This window comes from Nerophis lumbriciformis, linkage group LG18, assembly GCF_033978685.3.
Source record: "Nerophis lumbriciformis linkage group LG18, RoL_Nlum_v2.1, whole genome shotgun sequence".
In the NCBI taxonomy this organism is placed as follows: Eukaryota; Metazoa; Chordata; class Actinopteri; order Syngnathiformes; family Syngnathidae; genus Nerophis; species Nerophis lumbriciformis.
The window spans coordinates 21,308,167-21,327,588 of NC_084565.2; the positions used below are offsets into that span (position 1 = coordinate 21,308,167).

The window sequence follows — 19,422 nt, forward strand, 5'->3', positions numbered from 1 at the left end:
TTACACCGTTTTCAATTTTCTGCCTTAGGCATTGTGGACCGTTGCCGAAACTTGTCTGCTGTCACTTCCGTTGCGTCTTGATATTGCAGTTCGCTATGTTACGCGCTACATAGTCATTACCAAGGCTCGCAAATGTAATAACAAATGATATTACTAACTGGTCCACTGCCAAACACAGTAGGCATTGATCCAATCGAAAGTTGTTTTAAGGAAGATCATTTTTATTGTGCCGGAGGACGGTGATGCTGTTGTCTTGCATTAGAAGGCAAAGCTAGCTACACAACAACTTGGGCTGACATTGCCAACATATCATTCACACATTTCTAAACTACTGTTATTTCTTAAAGTTTCATTGTCTCCTCCATTTCCATAGATAGTAGTCACCAAACCCGCCATTAAAAGCAGTATTTTTTGGGAAAATTCATCTTTTTGTGAAAGTCTGGGTTCAAGCAGGGCTAATCTTTGCACAAACTCGGAGCGACTTCCTCACAGATGAAGGTACATTGCCACAAATCATAAAAGTTAAAAGTAAAGCACTCTTTACTTCAGATGAGGATGAAAGTTTGTGTAGTGACTTGTGCTGGTTAAAGCACACAAAAGCCAGAGCCTTTTCCTTCTTTGGGTTTCATCGTCGACATGATATTGTAGCACAGTCAGTTTTACATAGTATAAATTGTCTGACTTGGGCAAGGATGTTTGGGTAAAATTCTGCCATATATGGATAATCCCCTGACGTCACACTTGAACAAAATATCATACTTGGACAAAATTTCAAACAGACCATTTGGAGGAAGTGGGAAGAAAGGCACGATTGTTTTATAAATGTCTCCGCAATGCCTTCATGGTTTGACTTCAAAACTTTGGGACTTATGCAGATTCCAAATACACATTAGCAGGTAACATCAGGTAAAAAAGTTGCTTTTGCATAACAGGGTCCCTTTAAAGGAATGCTGGTGGGTCCCCAAGCCAAGCCAGTTAAGAACCACTGCTTTATGAGAACCATGGAAGTGAGCAGCTTGCCTGTTGATAGCGCTCTCTAGTGGGCAAATAATGAAACACCGACTAAAGTTCATCCCTGAGACTGCCTCACATAGTAAAAACCACTGCTAAATCAAACCTAAAATGTTATATATTACTCTTTAGGTATGATTTGGTACTCAACTTTTTAAGAAAAGAAAAATAATCACTCTAAAGACACCACCCCTCCAAAATTACAAACAGCATTCCTGTCTAACCTCTTGATGTCGGTTTCCTTCCCTGATGTAGACGCTGGCCAGGTTAGTGACAATGTAAGTCCATAGTTCCTGGTGTGTGGTGAGCTGCAAAATATCAGAGATTGAACATTAAAGTCAAGAATGAACATTGCATAGGTGACATGAAATGGACAAGGCAAAATAAAGTATGTGAAATGTGTTCACCCGCAACGCTGTCGTAAACTGTGCCTCTGCATTATCCATACAGTTGACTGAGATACAGTAGAGGCCCTGTAAAACAGAGGAAACATTCGATCAATTGTGCTCACTATTACATGAATATGGTTACACGTTTTACCCTTTGGTCCTGAAAAGGTCTTCGTTATAAAATGAACAATTATAAACATTTTAATGTGTAGTTTGTTCCTCTCGCTTTAGAATTTTTCAACTGACCTAACCATGATGATATTATATTCTTGACTTTAAAAAAAAGTTTTTTTTTATTTTTGTCACTTTTTTCATTGGGTACAAAACTATATATATATATATATATATATATATATATATATATATATATATATATATATATAGTGCAAAGAGAAGTGTAGTTGTGAAGTAAATTATATTTTTATGGTGCTTTTTCCTCTAGTGACTCAAAGAGATTTACATTGAAAACCCATTATCGACAGCTACGCTACATTTACACCAGTGTGGGTGGCACTCGGAGCAAGGAGGGTTAAAAGCTGGATTTGAACCAGGAAACCCTCAAGTTTCTGATCGGCCACTCTACCATCTAAGCCAGACCTGGGCAAATTAAGGCCCGGGGGCCGCATGTGGCCTGTTAAGCTTTTCAATCTGGCCCGCTGGACATTCCCAAATATTTTTTTTTTAGATCTTTAAGATTGAAAGTGTAGCTGCCATTATGATGTGCAGTGATGTTTTCAAATGACCGTAAGTCTTGAACTATACAAAGTATTTCAATGGTTTGAATCTGCACTTTTGCATGATATACTAGTTACTATGGTAATCTAAGTCACAGCAGCTCAGATGAGGCACCAAGCAGTGTGGGTGGAGAGCGTTTCCAGAGCAGCCAGCCTGAAATGCGCGTGTCAGGGACAGACGCGGAAGGAGATTTTTACAACAAAGGTCTAAAGCTTAGTGATATATCAGATGAATCAGACTGTAGGAGGGTTTATTTTTTACCTTTGGCGTTCATATTTCGCTGTGTTTGTTGCATTTTTGTTGCGTTTCGCTTGATTGTAAAATATGTCGATCGAGAGGGGGTGTGACGTTCATATGTTGTCAATATTCAGTGTTTTGTCGTTCATAGTTAATATATATATTTTTTTTTTTAATAAAAAATGATGAATAGTTAATATTTTAAATCACATTATTTTCATATACATTCTGGGTGTTTAGTGTTTTAGCATTCAATCAGACATTATTGTGAGGTTTTATATTAGTGTTCCTAAAAATAGATATACCGGCCCCCAGACACATTTTTTTCACTAAATTTGGCCCCCCGAGTCAAAATAATTGCCCGGGCTTGCTCTAAGCCAATTTTTTAAAGAAGTTATTACAACCTTGACGAGGCCAACAACTGATAACCTGAGGCATTACTTTTATTGCTGAAAATTAGTTCATTAAAAAAAACTCCCCCTTTCTATCCTTAGGTCTCCCTCTCATAAAAAGTGAAATATGTTCATATTTTATAGGGATGTCCCGATCCGATATTGATATCGGAAATCAGTCCGATATTAGCCAAAAAAGTGAATATCGGATTTTATCGGACTGAATCTAAAAACTCAGATATACGCGCTCCGATATAAGCTGTCCATTTAACGCTGCAGCACGTCTATAATAGGTGACTCTGGTTTGATCACACTCCAACACAGTAGGTGGCGGCAATGCCCCTTAATTCACGTTGGTGCCGGCCGCGGAAGAAGAGCGTCTCTGATCCAGCATGCACAGCCCACGTGATCACAACAACGACAACGCGTGTGCTTGCAGCAAAGTGTAGTGATGTCGGCTGTGTGGAAGTATTTTAACCTAAACTCGGACGGACAAAGACGTTGCCGCTAAATGCAACATTTGTCAGGCGCAAGTGTCCCGTGGATACTGCACGAGTGTGGAGAGTGAAAGGCTCTTCAGCACAGCGTCAATTATCATTGAGGAGCACAGGAGCAGGCTGACAGCACAGCATGCCGAAATGCTTATCTTATTAAAAAAAAAATCTCCACATTATGCTCGGACTGCAGAAAGTGGAGAAGGAGGAGGAGGAGTAGTAAGGGTAGTCAGCACTGACTGATTATTATTTGTTTTATGCTCTTGTTATTAGAGTGATATGTTTATTGTGTTTACACTATTCTTCAGTGAAGACTAAGAGTAATTACTACATTGTTTTGGGCACAGTCAGTCAGTGAAACTGGAGCTGTGAACTCTTAACTTAGAGCAGTTGGACAGTGGACAATATTGTGTTGTTTTTGTCCCTGCCCACAGTTGTTTCCAACATATGCTGACAGTAAAAAAATAACTGAAGTGAACTTGAATTGTTTGCACTTTAAAACGTTTTTTTTTTTTTTTTTTTTTTTTTTTTTTTTTTTAAATTGGATTTATTTAGGTTATTTTTCAGGGTCTTCTCATTTATTTTTAATTTATTCTATTCAATTGTATAATTATGTTGGTATTAGTGGTTATTTTGCACTTTAAATATAACATTTTGTTTTTATTGGATTTGTTGAGGTAATACTCTTATGTTGAAGGTTAAAATTTATGTAACCAATTGGTTAATAATAAATGGGTCAGTTTTTCCTATACCTACTCTTGCTGACTATTGTTTTCTGTTTTAACACTACAACATCAGTAACAGTAACATCACTTTATCAAGCCTTTTCTAACATTCCACACAACAAAATAAGGAATAAATATATGTATGATTCGTGCCTATATCGTATCGTATTGATATCGGTATCGGCCAATACTCAAGGCTACAATATCGGTATCGTATCGGAAGTGAAAAAGTTGTATCGGGACATCCCTAATATTTTATTCCACTTTCACCACACTAATGTTCAGAGAACCAAAGAAGGGACACTATGAGCTGAAGCTTTGCTGACCTCTGGTGGCTTTAAGGAGGGTTATATCACAATTAAAACGTATTTGAGATTTATTAACATGAATTAGAATTAGAGTAATACTACATTATGAGTATGTGGTTACAATGGAAGTCAGAGGGTCCAAATTGGCCAAAAGGGTAAAGAGTGTTGGCATATCTGAAAATCTCTTATTGATAACACTTTCTAATATTTGTTAAAAAATGATAATACAACAACAAATCCTGGTCAAAAGTTAACCTTAACAGTAAATGAAATATTGAAAATCAAGACACACAAATGTCCTGAGAGTGAAGGTAGAAAATACTCACTAATAGCGTGTGAAGCTGAGCAGCGTGGTTGGTGAATAACCTGGGAGACTGTTGGCAAAGCTGACACACCTGTGAGATCTGGATACAGAGAATGTGGACACATCAATCAATCAAACTTTATTTATAAAGCGCTTTTCATACATAAAAAAAAATGCAACGCAAAGTGCTTTACAAAGTTAAAAACAATACCCCGGTGACGCATATCCCCCATTATCACATGCTTACGCACAGACACAGATACCAAACACAAACACGCACATACCGTATTTTTCGGATTATAAATCGCAGTTTTTTTCATAGGCCGTGGGTGCGACATATACTCCGGCGCGACTTATGTGTGAAATGATTAACACATTACCGTAAAATATCAAATACCGTATATTACCAAATAGTAGCCCGGGCGTTTATTTCACAAAATCGATTTTGGAGACAGGCGTTTAAAAGAAGCAGGCGGTTATTTGCACAAGGCTTTTATTTATTTTTGCACCAGCTTGCACCAGGCCATTATTTGGTTACTGTCCAGTATTTTTTTTCATACAAAAAACTTTAAATGTAAAAGCTATTGTAAACATACAAACAAAAAAACAAGAGATCAACATGAGGAATCGATTAAGCCAGCCACTCGTTGCACCAAACACCACCCCGATGTCTCTCGTGTCACTCGCGGTGGCATACAACTCCTTGGCCTTAATGCGGATCATTTTGCGGGACACACGGTGGTTCAGTCCACGAACGTGATGTATCCACTGACATAAATTAGCATCAAGCTCGTCGCTCACTTTCTTCCTACCTCCACCAGATAAGCGAGCCCGTTTTCCATCGATTGCCGACTGAGATAGTAGTTCTCCCTTTTTTTGTTTCCATTCTCGTACACGTTTTGGGTCAACGTTAAACTGCCTGGCCGCTGCCAAACCAGAATTCTGCTGCGCATACTTCACAACCGCTAGCTTGAACTTGAAGTCAAACTTTCTGTTCTTCTTCCCCCTTAAAGTATTCCCGTCCATCAGTTGTGGTGTACCGGTATCCTGTTCATTCAACTCACTGCTACTGTTGCTTGACATGTTGAAACTTTTTCTCGTGGGTTTGTTGTTGTCGATGAGTGTGTGTTACGCTATATGCGGTCACCCATTGCAATATGTTGATTACCCAGAATCCCCACGTAACGTAAGCCATCACATCACAGATTTCGTTAAGCCTTTGATTGTCATGTAACTCTCTGGACTCCACGTGTCTGCTGTTACCGTAATTACCAGAATTACTGCACCTTTGCTTTTCCTTTTAGCTTATAAATTGGGCTTAATGAAATAAATGGGATTTTAATCTAAATTATGCAAATAACAGCCCATGGGCGGCTATTTGGACATAGGCGGTTATTAGGAAGAGGCGGTTAATTCACAAAATGGGGTCAGACCCTGGGCGGCTATTAGGACATGGGCGGTTATTTGCCCAAGGGCGTTTATTTGGTAATATACGGTAATATGATTTATCTAATTCACGGAAGAGACGAAGCAAAATGTCAGCAATCGTCACACACACGTCAACCAATAAGAATTCAGCAGTGGAGGGTCATGGCAGAAGTGCATTGTGGGTCATGGGATGCTAACTGCTATATACTACTGCCGTCGCTATTAAAATGGATCATTTCTACATTGGCGGTACCTTATAAAAACTGACAAGGGCTGAACAAAAATGGCACCAAAAAGTAAATCATATACTACAGATTACAGGCTGGACGTAGTGAAATATGCAGCAGAAAACGGCAATCGACCAGCAGAAAGAAAGGACGCTAGCGGCGCCTACCAGGAGCAGAGGTGGGTAGAGTAGCCAGAAATTGTACTCAAGTAAGAGTACTGTTACTTTAGAGATTTATTACTCAAGTAAAAGTAAGGAGTAGTCACCCAAATATTTACTTGAGTAAAAGTAAAAAGTATGTTGTGAAAAAACTACTCAAGTACTGAGTAACTGATGAGTAACATACACACACACACATATATATATATATATATATATATATATATACATATATATACACACACACACACACACACACACACACACACACACACACACACACACACACACACACACACACACACACACACACACACACACACACACACACACACACACACACACACACACACACACACACACACACACACACACACACACACACACACACACACACACACACAGGTAAAAGCCAGTAAATTAGAATATTTTGAAAAACTTGATTTATTTCAGTAATTGCATTCAAAAGGTGTAACTTGTACATTATATTTATTCATTGCACACAGACTGATGCATTCAAATGTTTATTTCATTTAATTTTGATGATTTGAAGTGGCAACAAATGAAAATCCAAAATTCCATGTGTCACAAAATTAGAATATTACTTAAGGCTAATACAAAAAAGGGATTTTTAGAAATGTTGGCCAACTGAAAAGTATGAAAATGAAAAATATGAGCATGTACAATACTCAATACTTGGTTGGAGCTCCTTTTGCCTCAATTACTGCGTTAATGCGGCGTGGCATGGAGTCGATGAGTTTCTGGCACTGCTCAGGTGTTATGAGAGCCCAGGTTGCTCTGATAGTGGCCTTCAACTCTTCTGCGTTTTTGGGGCTGGCATTCTGCATCTTCCTTTTCACAATACCCCACAGATTTTCTATGGGGCTAAGGTCAGGGGAGTTGGCGGGCCAATTTAGAACAGAAATACCATGGTCCGTAAACCAAGCACGGGTAGATTTTGCGCTGTGTCCAGGCGCCAAGTCCTGTTGGAACTTGAAATCTCCATCTCCATAGAGCAGGTCAGCAGCAGGAAGCATGAAGTGCTCTAAAACTTGCTGGTAGACGGCTGCGTTGACCCTGGATCTCAGGAAACAGAGTGGACCGACACCAGCAGATGACATGGCACCCCAAACCATCACTGATGGTGGAAACTTTACACTAGACTTCAGGCAACGTGGATCCTGTGCCTCTCCTGTCTTCCTCCAGACTCTGGGACCTCGATTTCCAAAGGAAATGCAAAATTTGCATGGTTGGGTGATGGTTTGGGGTGCCATGTCATCTGCTGGTGTCGGTCCACTCTGTTTCCTGAGATCCAGGGTCAACGCAGCCGTCTACCAGCAAGTTTTAGAGCACTCCATGCTTCCTGCTGCTGACCTGCTCTATGGAGATGGAGATTTCAAGTTCCAACAGGACTTGGCGCCTGCACACAGCGCAAAATCTACCCGTGCCTGGTTTACGGACCATGGTATTTCTGTTCTAAATAGGCCCGCCAACTCCCCTGACCTTAGCCCCATAGAAAATCTGTGGGGTATTGTGAAAAGGAAGATGCAGAATGCCAGACCCAAAAACGCAGAAGAGTTGAAGGCCACTATCAGAGCAACCTGGGCTCTCATAACACCTGAGCAGTGCCAGAAACTCATCGACTCCATGCCACGCCGCATTAACGCAGTAATTGAGGCAAAAGGAGCTCCAACCAAGTATTGAGTATTGTACATGCTTATATTTTTCATTTTCATACTTTTCAGTTGGCCAACATTTCTAAAAATCCCTTTTTTGTATTAGCCTTAAGTAATATTCTAATTTTGTGACACACGGAATTTTGGATTTTCATTTGTTGCCACTTCAAATCATCAAAATTAAATGAAATAAACATTTGAATGCATCAGTCTGTGTGCAATGAATAAATATAATGTACAAGTTACACCTTTTGAATGCAATTACTGAAATAAATCAAGTTTTTCAAAATATTCTAATTTACTGGCTTTTACCTGTATATATATATATATATATACACACACACACACACACACATATATATATACACATATATATATATATATACACACATATATATATACATACATTGATATATACAGTATATAATTTATATTTATTTATTTTGCCGTTTTTGTTTACATGTTAAAGGTGTTTTAATGAATATACATGCATGTTTAACACATACAGATTCCTTTCTTTCATGAAAACAAGAATATAAGTTGGTGTATTACCTGATTCTGATGACTTGCATTGATTGTAATCAGACAGTAGTGCTGGTAACGTCCACGTTTTCAAATGGAGGAGAAAAAAAGTTCCTCCTTTCTGTCTAATACCACATGAAAGTGGTTGGTTTTTGCCTTCTTATTCGTCCAGCTTCCATATTCGTTTTTATACACTTTACAAGAAATACATTGGCGGCAAACTCCGTAGCTTGCTAGCTTGCTAGCTTGTTTGCGCTGGCTTACGGAGACTCTTATTTTGAAAGCGCAGGCGCGATGGAGCGGCACTTTTATTGTGAAGACAGGAACTGTGCAGTCAGGCTTTTGACGGGATGTACGGTTGAAACAAAAAAGGGTATTTTTTCCTTCACACTTTTGATTGATTGATTGGAACTTGTATTAGTAGATTGCACAGTACAGTACATATTCCGTACAATTGACCACTAAATGGTAACACCCCAATACGTTTTTCAACTTGTTTAAGTCAGGTCATGTGACCACCTGGCTCTGTTTGATTGGTCCAACGTCACCGGTGACTGCATCTGATTGGTGGAACGGAGTGAACATCACCAGTGACTGTATTTGTTGAAACACTATGGAGGTCTGTCTGACAAACCAAAACAAACAAAGCGTGCATTAACAGATCGATAAAAATTAGTAGCGAGTAGCGAGCTGAATGTAGATAAAAGTAGCGGAGTAAAAGTAGCGTTTCTTCTCTATAAATATACTCAAGTAAAAGTAAAAGTATGTTGCATTAAAACTACCGTATTTTCCGCACTATAAGGCGCACCTAAAAACCACAAATGTTCTCAAAAGCTGACAGTGCGCCTTATAACCCGGTGCGCTTTATTACGATTCATTTTCATAAAGTTTCGATCTCGCAACTTCGGTAAACAGCCGCCATCTTTTTTCCCGGTAGAACAGGAAGCGCTTCTTCTTCTACGCAAGCAACCGCCAAGGAAAGCACCCGCCCCCATAGAACAGGAAGCGCTTCTTCTTCTACCCGCCCCCGGAAGAAGAAGAAAAAACGCGCGGATATCACCGTACGTTTCATTTCCTGTTTACATCTGTAAAGACCACAAAATGGCTCCTACTAAGCGATCCGGTTCATAAAAAGACGCAATCTCTCCATCCGCACACGGATTACTACCGTATTTCACAGCAACTGATATTCCTGTGAACCGCACTGTGGAACGGGAGCACGTACGGTGAATATTCGCACCACAGGGAATGAGAAGTCATCCTTCACTGTGGTTCTAGCTTGCCATGCTAACTTCCACCCATGGTGATATTCAAAAGGAAGACCTTGCCAAAAGAGACCTTTCCAGCCGGCGTCATCATAAAAGCTAACTCGAAGGGATGGATGGATGAAGAAAAGATGAGCGAGTGGTTAAGGGAAGTTTACGCGAAGAGGCCGGGTGGCTTTTTTCACACAGCTCCGAAGGCGAACACACCTTCACTAAGACGGGCAGACAGCGCCGGACGACATACAACAACATTTGCCAGTGGATCGTAAATGCCTGGGCAGATATTTCGGTCACAACTGTGGTCCGAGCTTTCCGGAAGGCAGGATTCACAGAACAACAGCGACACTGACTCCCGATGACTTCGACGAGACGGAACCGGCCATTTTGGATACCACGCTTGCGCAACTTTTCAATTCGGACACCGAAGACGAAATATTCGAAGGATTTACGAATGAAGAATAACTTCAGAAGGTGAGCGCTATGTTTATTTTGTGTGTTGTGACATTAACGTTCGAGCAACATTATGTTACTATTGCTCTACACCATTTTGAATTTTACTATGTTTGTGATTGCACATTTGCGTACATTTTGGGACAGAGTTGTTAGAACGCTGGTTTTCAATATATTATTAAAGTTTGACTGAACTATCTGACTGTTTTTTTGACATTCACTTTAGCGCAGCGTTTTTTTGACATTCACTTTAGCGCAGCGTAGGCGCGGCTTATAGTCCGGGGCGGCTTATTGGTGGACAAAATTATGAAATATGTAATTCATAGAAGGTGCGGCTAATAATCCGGTGCGCCTTATAGTGCGGAAAATACGGTACTCTTAGAAGTACAATTTATCCCAAAAGTTACTCAAGTAGATGTAACGGAGTAAATGTAGCGCGTTACTACCCACCTCTGACCAGGAGCGACAACGAGGAAGAAGATTTCATCGGATTTAGCGATCAGGAGTCACAGATTGTTTGGTAAACGTATAGCATGTTCTATATGTTATAGTTATTTGAATGACTCTTACCATAATATGTTACGTTAACATACCAGGCACGTTCTCAGTTGGTTATTTATGCCTCATATAACGTACACTTATTCAGCCTGTTGTTCACTATTCTTTATTTATTTTAAATTGCCTTTCAAATGTCTATTCTTGGTGTTAGATTTTATCAAATAAATTTTCCCCAAAAATGCGACTTATACTCCAGTGCGACTTATATATGTTTTTTTCCTTCTTTATTATGCATTTTCGGCCGGTGCGACTTATACGCCGGAGCTACTTATAATCCGAAAAATACGGTATGCAACTATATGGACAAACGAATGCATGGCTGAGCACAGAGGAGACATGTGAGTAAACACTAGCACAGGAGCCATCTGCACCAGGAGGTCATCAGACCATGGCCACCAGGACGCTGACACACAAGCGCCCCCACAAGTACGGCCGATAACCCATGAGGCAGATGGCTCATCTGAGGAATGTTGTAAAATAAAAATAATAAAACTTGTCAAAAAAAAAGGACCATGAGTAGACATAAAGAATAAAATACAAGTAAAACATACGAAGTAAGTGTTAATTGGGTGTTCATATTGCACCAATCCTCAACAAAGTACCACAACAAGCAAAGGCAAGAGTAACCAAATACCTCCTGTAACGCAGTGGCCTTGTGGCCTGTGACGAGCCTACACATGATAATGTGCTCCAGTAAAATGACTTGAAAGGTAGAAAGGATCGGGCTGCAGTCCAACACTGCAAAAATACAAAGATGCACAAAGATTAAGCGAGGGCGTTGTTGCGTAATTGTTTGGAAAATGTACAAGAACAGATCAGGAACACTCACTTTTTAGTTTCTCTAGCTGCATTAGAGCCTTGTCTGTGTACTTCTGTGCTTTCTCAAGGTAGCCCGCTTGCATGGAGTGCATCACAGTCACCTGTTAGAGGATATTTTCCACATTAGCGGTCACCACCCTCAATGATTTACTTAACATGGTTAAAACATTTCAAAAATACCTACTAGATATACAAGAACACACATGTGCTCCTTAGGTAGCCAGTGGAAGAGGTCAGCTGGGTTGCTCGGCAGAATCTCGTCGTCATGGAGTGTAGAAATGGTCTGGATGCACTGCTGTAGCTGCTTCAGGCACGGCTTAACACTCTTTACCTGAGGGAACGCATACATGGGATTCTACAAACATATCCCCTCCTACCAGCCAACCATCTTATCTAACAATCTAGCAATGTGTCCCAGCTCTACCAGAATGAATCTCCCACCTGTCCAGCGTCCAAGTAGTGTGTGACCTGCAAGACCAAGAAGAAGACCCTCAAGGACTCCTTTTGGATGGGGTTTCCCTGCCAGTTCTCTACGATGGTTCCACACAGTGTGAGCAGGGGATGCACCTCCCCTAGCTTCCTCTCCATTAGCAGTAGCTAGAAGGGCAAGGAAAACATAATCACACTCAAAACATGTTGTGTAAAATGTAATTGTATTGTTTAATGTGCGTTATTACACGTTAAACATTGGAAGCAACAGTTTTAATTATAGTTGTGAAGGAAAGAAGGTTATACAAATTATAAATTTAGTAATAACTATTGTACAAATTAGTGATGCAAATTAAAAAGAGGGAATATTTCAAAAAAGCCTATTTTTCATGACAAAAACAGCTTACTTATGACAAGTTATAATACTGTGAAAATAGTTATTCTAAGGAAAAACTATTTTTTAAATATTTTACAACAATCTTGTACAATTTAGAGAAACACCGATGTTATTTCATGATAAAATGTTTTAACGAGTCATGACAAAGAGTAAATAAAAAATGTAGGAAGAGACTGCAATTGTTCTCAGAAAAAGCATAGTTTATAACAATTAAGTGCACATTTTACGATAACAAGTTGCCCCAAAGGGAATAAGCGGTAGAAAATGGATGGATGGATGGAATTATACATGGATAATGTCATCAAGTGATAACATTTTTTACAAGAACACGGTGATGCTATAGACAATTTTGCAATTTAAAAAAGTTGCCATGAATAATGTCATTAGATGTGAAGTGAAATGAAGTGAATTATATTTATATAGCACTTTTCTCTAGTGACTCAAAGCGCTTTACATAGTGAAACCCAATATCTAAGTTACATTTAAACCAGTGTGGGTGGCACTGGGAGCAGGTGGGTCAAGTGTCTTGCCCAAGGACACTACGGCAGTGACTAGGATGGCGGATGCGGGGATCGAACCTGCAACCCTCAAGTTGCTGGCACGGCCGCTCTACCAACCGAGCTATACCGCCCCGAAATGATGATAAATGATAAATAAAAACTTATACAAGAATAACATGCTAAGAAAAGAAAATTTTACAATTTAAAAAAAGTTATAATTATAGAGAAATACTCATTTAATTTAATGATAAATATATATTTTATAAGAGTAATGTAGAAATTTTCAAAGTTGAGAAATAATGAGAAAAATAACTATTTTTAGATAGTATATTTTTGTTTTCTAAGAAAAGTAAATATTAGAGGACACGTAAGATGTTATGTGACAAGATGTCTGAATATTACATTGAAAAAATATTCCAAAAAACTGTTTGAAATTTCCCTAAAAAGTTTTTTTATTTTTATTTGTGTCTTTAACTGCTAATAAAGTTGTTCTAATCAAAAAAAAAATCACAATTAAACAGCATTAAAAATGTATGATTTATGAGAATTTAGTTGTAACTGAAAGTATGAAGTTAAAATATTACAACAAAAAGAGGCTTAAACATAATTTTTAACAAACAAGTTTGACTCACCATTCCTTTACTGAGGAGAAACAACGCCCTTGAAGAGAAAAATGCGTCATGTCAGCATTTTTTTTTACAAATCAGCCAACATTTACGCAACAATAATTAAATGGTGCTGTGCCAATACACATTTTATAAAAATCAATCATTGTTTAGAAAAAACAGGCTACATATATAAAATGTGGAGCAAACAGGCCAGTCTCGGAATGTTTTCATGCCTTCGAAACTACAACAAACATTACATTATATTCTAAAAATGGAAATGAGATGTACCTGGTGTATTCTGAGCCCACCACGCGGGCGTACTCCGCTCCGACGCCCAGAAGGTCGCATGCCGACACCAAGTCTTTCTCCAGTGTGTGAAGTTGCTGTAGAAGAACCACGCTTTTTGAGAATTTGGACATGCGCCTGTATCAGCAGAGGTCATAATGGCAACTGTCCCAAAGTTGTAGGAAGCCTTTAAGTAGGGCAGCTGCCATCTTGTTTTCAAGCAGACATTGGGACAACAGGGTTGAACGCCTCACAAGTCAACCACAAAGAAGCCACAACACAGCAGCAGGCCAACTGCCTGGCACCATTTAACATGAGCCAGGCATGGAGGCGATGTGGCGCCTCCTGCACGGTGGCACTCGTCTGCCCCCGGTCAGCGGCTTTTACGGCACACTGAACAAGCTGAATGATAAAAAAACACTCCAAATGCTTTGTTTACCCACCAGACCTCTGGTTTCAATTTTTGAATGAGACCAGAGCCTACCACCATCTGCTGGCCACTGAATGTAAGCCTTAGCAGGTTTGACTTTATTTCAAACATGCATGCATACAACATGATACATCACAATTTCCAGTTTCTCTCGTCGATCCACAGCGATCGTTCTGCCACACAATACCTCAATGCTAACGAGGGGAAATTACACTTCAACGACTGTCATTGACTTTGACAGTTAGGATTTCTCGTTTGCATCAAAACAGTTTTTCTCACTATGATAGGGTGAAACCATCCTGGTCTTTGGAGCATAAATATTTGGGGTATTGACTAGATCTGACCAATCCAAGTCTATGAGCACAAACTGATGGAGCCTACACGGATGAGAGGAGAAACGTGTCTTTTAAAGGGGAACATTATCACCAGACCTATGTAAGCGTCAATATATACCTTGATGTTGCAGAAAAAAGACCATATATATTTTTTAACCGATTTCTGAACTCTAAATGGGTGAATTTTGGCGAATTAAACGCCTTTCTATTATTCGCTCTCGGAGCGATGACGTCACAACAATCCGCCATTTTCTCAAACACATTACAAACACCGAGTTAAATTAGCTGTTATTTTCCGTTTTTTCGACTGTTTTCCGTACCTTGGAGACATCATGCCTCATCGGTGTGTAACAACACGAACAGGGACGGATTCAAGTTGCACCAGTGGCCCAAAGATGCGAAAGTGGTAAGAAATTGGACGTTTGTTCCGCACACTTTACCGACGAAAGCTATGCTACGACAGAGATGGCAAGAATGTGTGGATATCCTTCGACACTCAAAGCAGATGCATTTCCAACTGGACTGGACAGATCAGCTTTCAGGAAAAGAGAGCGGATGAGAGTATGTCTACAGAATATATTAATTGATGAAAACTGGGCTGTCTGCACTCTCAAAGTGCATGTTGTTGCCAAATGTATTTCATATGCTGTAAACCTAGTTCATAGTTGTTAGTTTCCTTTAATGCCAAACAAACACATACCAATCGTTGGTTAGAAGGCGATCGCCGAATTCGTCCTCGCTTTCTCCCGTGTCGCTGGCTGTCGTATCGTTTTCGCTTGCATACGGTTCAAACCGATATGGCTCAATAGCTTCAGTTTCTTCTTCAATTTCGTTTTCGCTACCTGCCTCCACACTACAACCATCCGTTTCAATACATGCGTAATCTGTTGAATCGCTTAAGCCGCTGAAATCCGAGTCTGAATCCGAGCTAATGTCGCTATATCTTGCTGTTCTATGCGCCATGTTTGTTTGTATTGGCATCACTATGTGACGTCACAGGAAAATGGACTGGTGTATATAACGATAGTTAAAATCAGGCACTTTGAAGCTTTTTTTTTTTAGGGATATTGCGTGATGGGTAAAATTTTGAAAAAAACTTCGAAAAATAAAATAAGCCACTGGGAACTGATTTTTAATGGTTTTAACCCTTCTGAAATTGTGATAATGTTCCCCTTTAAGAGAAACCAAGCAGTCCAGTTGTGGTGGATTGAATGCCCTGAGATGACAATGACTTGGATGAATGAGAACATTCATAGACATGTTTCAGGTACCATTTAGGCACATCATCTAGCGTACAGATGCAGCAATATTATTAGAGACTGGCGATTTTATGATCATGATCGCGATTAATTTGAGTTTGATCACGGTGATCAGCTGTTTGCATTTTTACCTCGATCAAACATGGTGAAAATGTCTGTTAGAAGTTACCGCAGTAGTAAACAGTAGGGACGCAACAATGCTTGGTATTATCCTGCACGGAACAATCCGCCTTTATTGACCCTGATCCTGTGTGTGTGTGTGTGTGTGTGTGTGTGTGTGTGTGTGTGTGTGTGAATGTGTGTGTTTGTGCACGTTTGCATGTGTTTTTGTGAAAGTGTTTGTGTCCGTGTGTCCGCGACCTCATGTTCCGTCACGAAAGTCAAGCTTGTCACAACGTAATTAATGTTCAATTAGTGTTGTGCCTCTTCCCTCTTACACAGGTGGAAGTGCAGCCCAGAAGAACAAAATAAAGAAATATGACTAACACTAGCACATACTGTGTGTTGAAACACAACATTGAGAAGGAGCAGCGGCTTTAGTGACAAACTTTAGTCTCACTGCAGCTCAACAGTAATCCTGCCCTGAATGCGGACTCGCAGGCACTCATGTCTTTGTGACTGGGAGAATAAACACACCCACTAATTTAAATGGAAAAAGGTATTTTTATTTCTCAATAAGTTGTTTGTGTGTCTGCAAAGAGTCCATTTCTCTATTATAACATACACTAAAAAATCTGCAGACACTTTTTGTTTAAACCATTTTTGAGTTTGTGGATAAAAAACATTTTGTTCCTGAAATAATCATTAAACATGTTTTATGCGTAGGTACTAGGCTTGTACGGTATACTGGTATTAGTATATCCATCCATCCATCCATTTTCCCGTCGTCGTCACGTCGTGTCATTGCTGGTTTACGAGCAGACGAGCATGTTTGGCAGCGCACAATCACAGAGTACTTACAAGCAGACAGTGTGTAGACAGAAAAGGGAGAACGGACGCATTTTGGCTTAAAAATTAACAATAAAGGTGAAGTTATAACACTGAAACACCCTCAGGAAAAGGTGCTTTAAGACAGTGGTCCCCAACCTTTTTGTAACTGCGGACCGGTCAACGCTTGAAAATTTGTCCCACGGCCCGGGGGGGATGGTATTTTTATTTTTTTTGTCATAAAAAATACAATCATGCGTGCTTACGGACTGTATCCCTTGCAGACTGTATTGATCTATATTGATATATAATGTAGGAACCAGAAATATTAACAACAGAAAGAAACAACCCTTTTGTGCGAATGAGTGTAAATGGGGGAGGGAGGTTTTATGGGTTGGTGCACTAATTGTAAGTGTATCTTGTGTTTTTTATGTTGATTTAATAAAAAACAAAAACGTTTTATTTATTTTTATTTCTTATGCGGCCTGGTACCAATCGATCCACGACCCGGTGGTTGGGGATCACTGCTTTAAGACATGGCTAGCTAGCTAGCGGATAAAGTCCATCCGCAGTCTGCAGTGTTGTAGCTACTTCTAAATCACTAATCCTCGCCTCCATGGCGACAAATAAAGTAAGTTTCTTACAAGTATCATCCCTGCAGGACGAGGAATAGCTAAACATGCTTCACTACACACCGTAGCTCACCGGCGTCACCGCGGATGATGCCGTACCTGAATGTAAACAAACGCCATTGGTGGATCTACACCTAAGATCCACTGTAATGATACCAAGCTCTCTGATCACTAAGAACTTCTGAGACCGATCTGTTAGCGGTTCCCAGAGTAAACTCAAATCAAGGGAGAGCAACATTCAGTCACTATGCAACAAATAGCTGGAATAAACTTCCTGAAGATGTCAGACTTTCCCCAACTCTGACTACCGTATTTTCCGCACTATTAGCCGCACCTAAAAACCACAAATTTACTCAAAAGCTGACAGTGCGGCTTATAACCCGGTGCGCTTTATATATGGATTAATATTAAGATTCATTTTCATAAAGTTTCGGTCTCGCAACTACGGTAAACAGCCGCCATCTTTTTTCCCCGTAGAAGAGGAAGTGCTTCTTCTTCTACGCAAGCAACCGCCAAGGTAAGCACCCGCCCCCATAGAAGAGGAAGCGCTTCTTCTTCTACTGTAAGCAACCACCCGCCCCCGTAGAAGAAGAAGAAGCGCGCGGATATTACGTTTCATTTCTTTTGTGTGTTTACATCTGTAAAGACCACAAAATGGCTCCTACTAAGCGACAGGTTTCCGGTTCATGAAAAGACGCAATCTCTCCATCCGCACACGGACTACTATTTCACAGCAACTGCCTAAAGACTTTCAAGAAAAGCTGGCTACTTTCCGTGCATATTGTAAAAACAAGATAGCTGAAAAAAAGATCCGGCCAGAGAACATTATCAACATGGACGAGGTTCCACTGACTTTTGATATTCCTGTGAACCGCACTGTGGATACAACGGGAGCACGTACGGTGAATATTCGTACCACAGGGAATGAGAAGTCATCCTTCACTGTGGTTCTAGCTTGCCATGCTAATGGCCAGAAACTTCCACCCATGGTGATATTCAAAAGGAAGACCTTGCCAAAAGAGACCTTTCCAGCCGGCGTCATCATAAAAGCTAACTCGAAGGGATGGATGGATGAAGAAAAGATGAGCGAGTGGTTAAGGTAAGTTTACGCGAAGAGGCCGGGTGGCTTTTTTCCACACAGCTCCGTCCATGTTGATATACGACTCCATGCGCGCCCACATCACGCTGGTTTTTAATATATTATTAAAGTTTGACTGACCTATCTGACTGTTTTTTGACATTCCTTTAGCGCAGTTAGATGCGGCTTATAACACGGGGCGGCTTATAGGTGGACAAAGTTTTGAAATATGCCGTTCATTGAAGGCGCGGCTTATAACCCAGGGCGGCTTATGGTGCGGAAAATACGGTACTTTTAAAACTAGACTGAAAAATGTTATGTTTATCTTAGCTTTCAGCTACATCTTTTAATCTTTTAACGTCCGCACTGTTTTTATTTTTATTGTCTGCATTTTAATTTTGGTTTTATTTTCTTTCATTTCACTTTGTTGTACCACATGTTGTGCTGTGAAGCACTTTGAGTCTGCCTTGTGTATGAAAAGTGCTATACAAATAAAGTTGCCTTGCCTTGCCAAGTACAAGAGCATATCTAGTCGATACTACTATGACTACATCGATATTTTTTAGCATCACAAAATCTTTTTTCGTGTTTTTCAAATTCATATTATATTTATAAACTCAGGAAATATGTCCCTGGACACATGAGGATCTTGAATATGACCAATGTATGATCCTGTAACGACTTGGTATCGGATTGATACCCAAATTTGTGGTATCATCCAAAACTAATGTAAAGTATCAAACAGAAGAATAAGTGATTATTACATTTTAACAGAAGTTTAGATAGAACATGTTAAAAGAGAAAGTAAGCAGATATTAACAATAAATGAACAAAAAGATTAATA

At 39.8% G+C, this 19,422-nt stretch overlaps 1 protein-coding gene across 1 annotated transcript in view; it reads right to left on the reverse strand.

Annotated features, from left to right (window-relative positions):
- mau2 (MAU2 sister chromatid cohesion factor) overlaps nucleotides 1-19,422 on the reverse strand; it is a 37,558-nt gene that overhangs the window by 14,213 nt on the left and 3,923 nt on the right. Inside the window, exons 4-12 of the mRNA XM_061977818.1 lie at nucleotides 13,921-14,015; nucleotides 13,657-13,684; nucleotides 12,140-12,295; nucleotides 11,883-12,029; nucleotides 11,709-11,799; nucleotides 11,514-11,617; nucleotides 4,618-4,695; nucleotides 1,419-1,484; nucleotides 1,236-1,319 (exon numbers count right to left, since the gene is read on the reverse strand). Coding sequence (XP_061833802.1) covers nucleotides 1,236-1,319; nucleotides 1,419-1,484; nucleotides 4,618-4,695; nucleotides 11,514-11,617; nucleotides 11,709-11,799; nucleotides 11,883-12,029; nucleotides 12,140-12,295; nucleotides 13,657-13,684; nucleotides 13,921-14,015 — 849 coding nt within the window. The remainder of the gene's footprint in view (nucleotides 1-1,235; nucleotides 1,320-1,418; nucleotides 1,485-4,617; nucleotides 4,696-11,513; nucleotides 11,618-11,708; nucleotides 11,800-11,882; nucleotides 12,030-12,139; nucleotides 12,296-13,656; nucleotides 13,685-13,920; nucleotides 14,016-19,422) is intronic.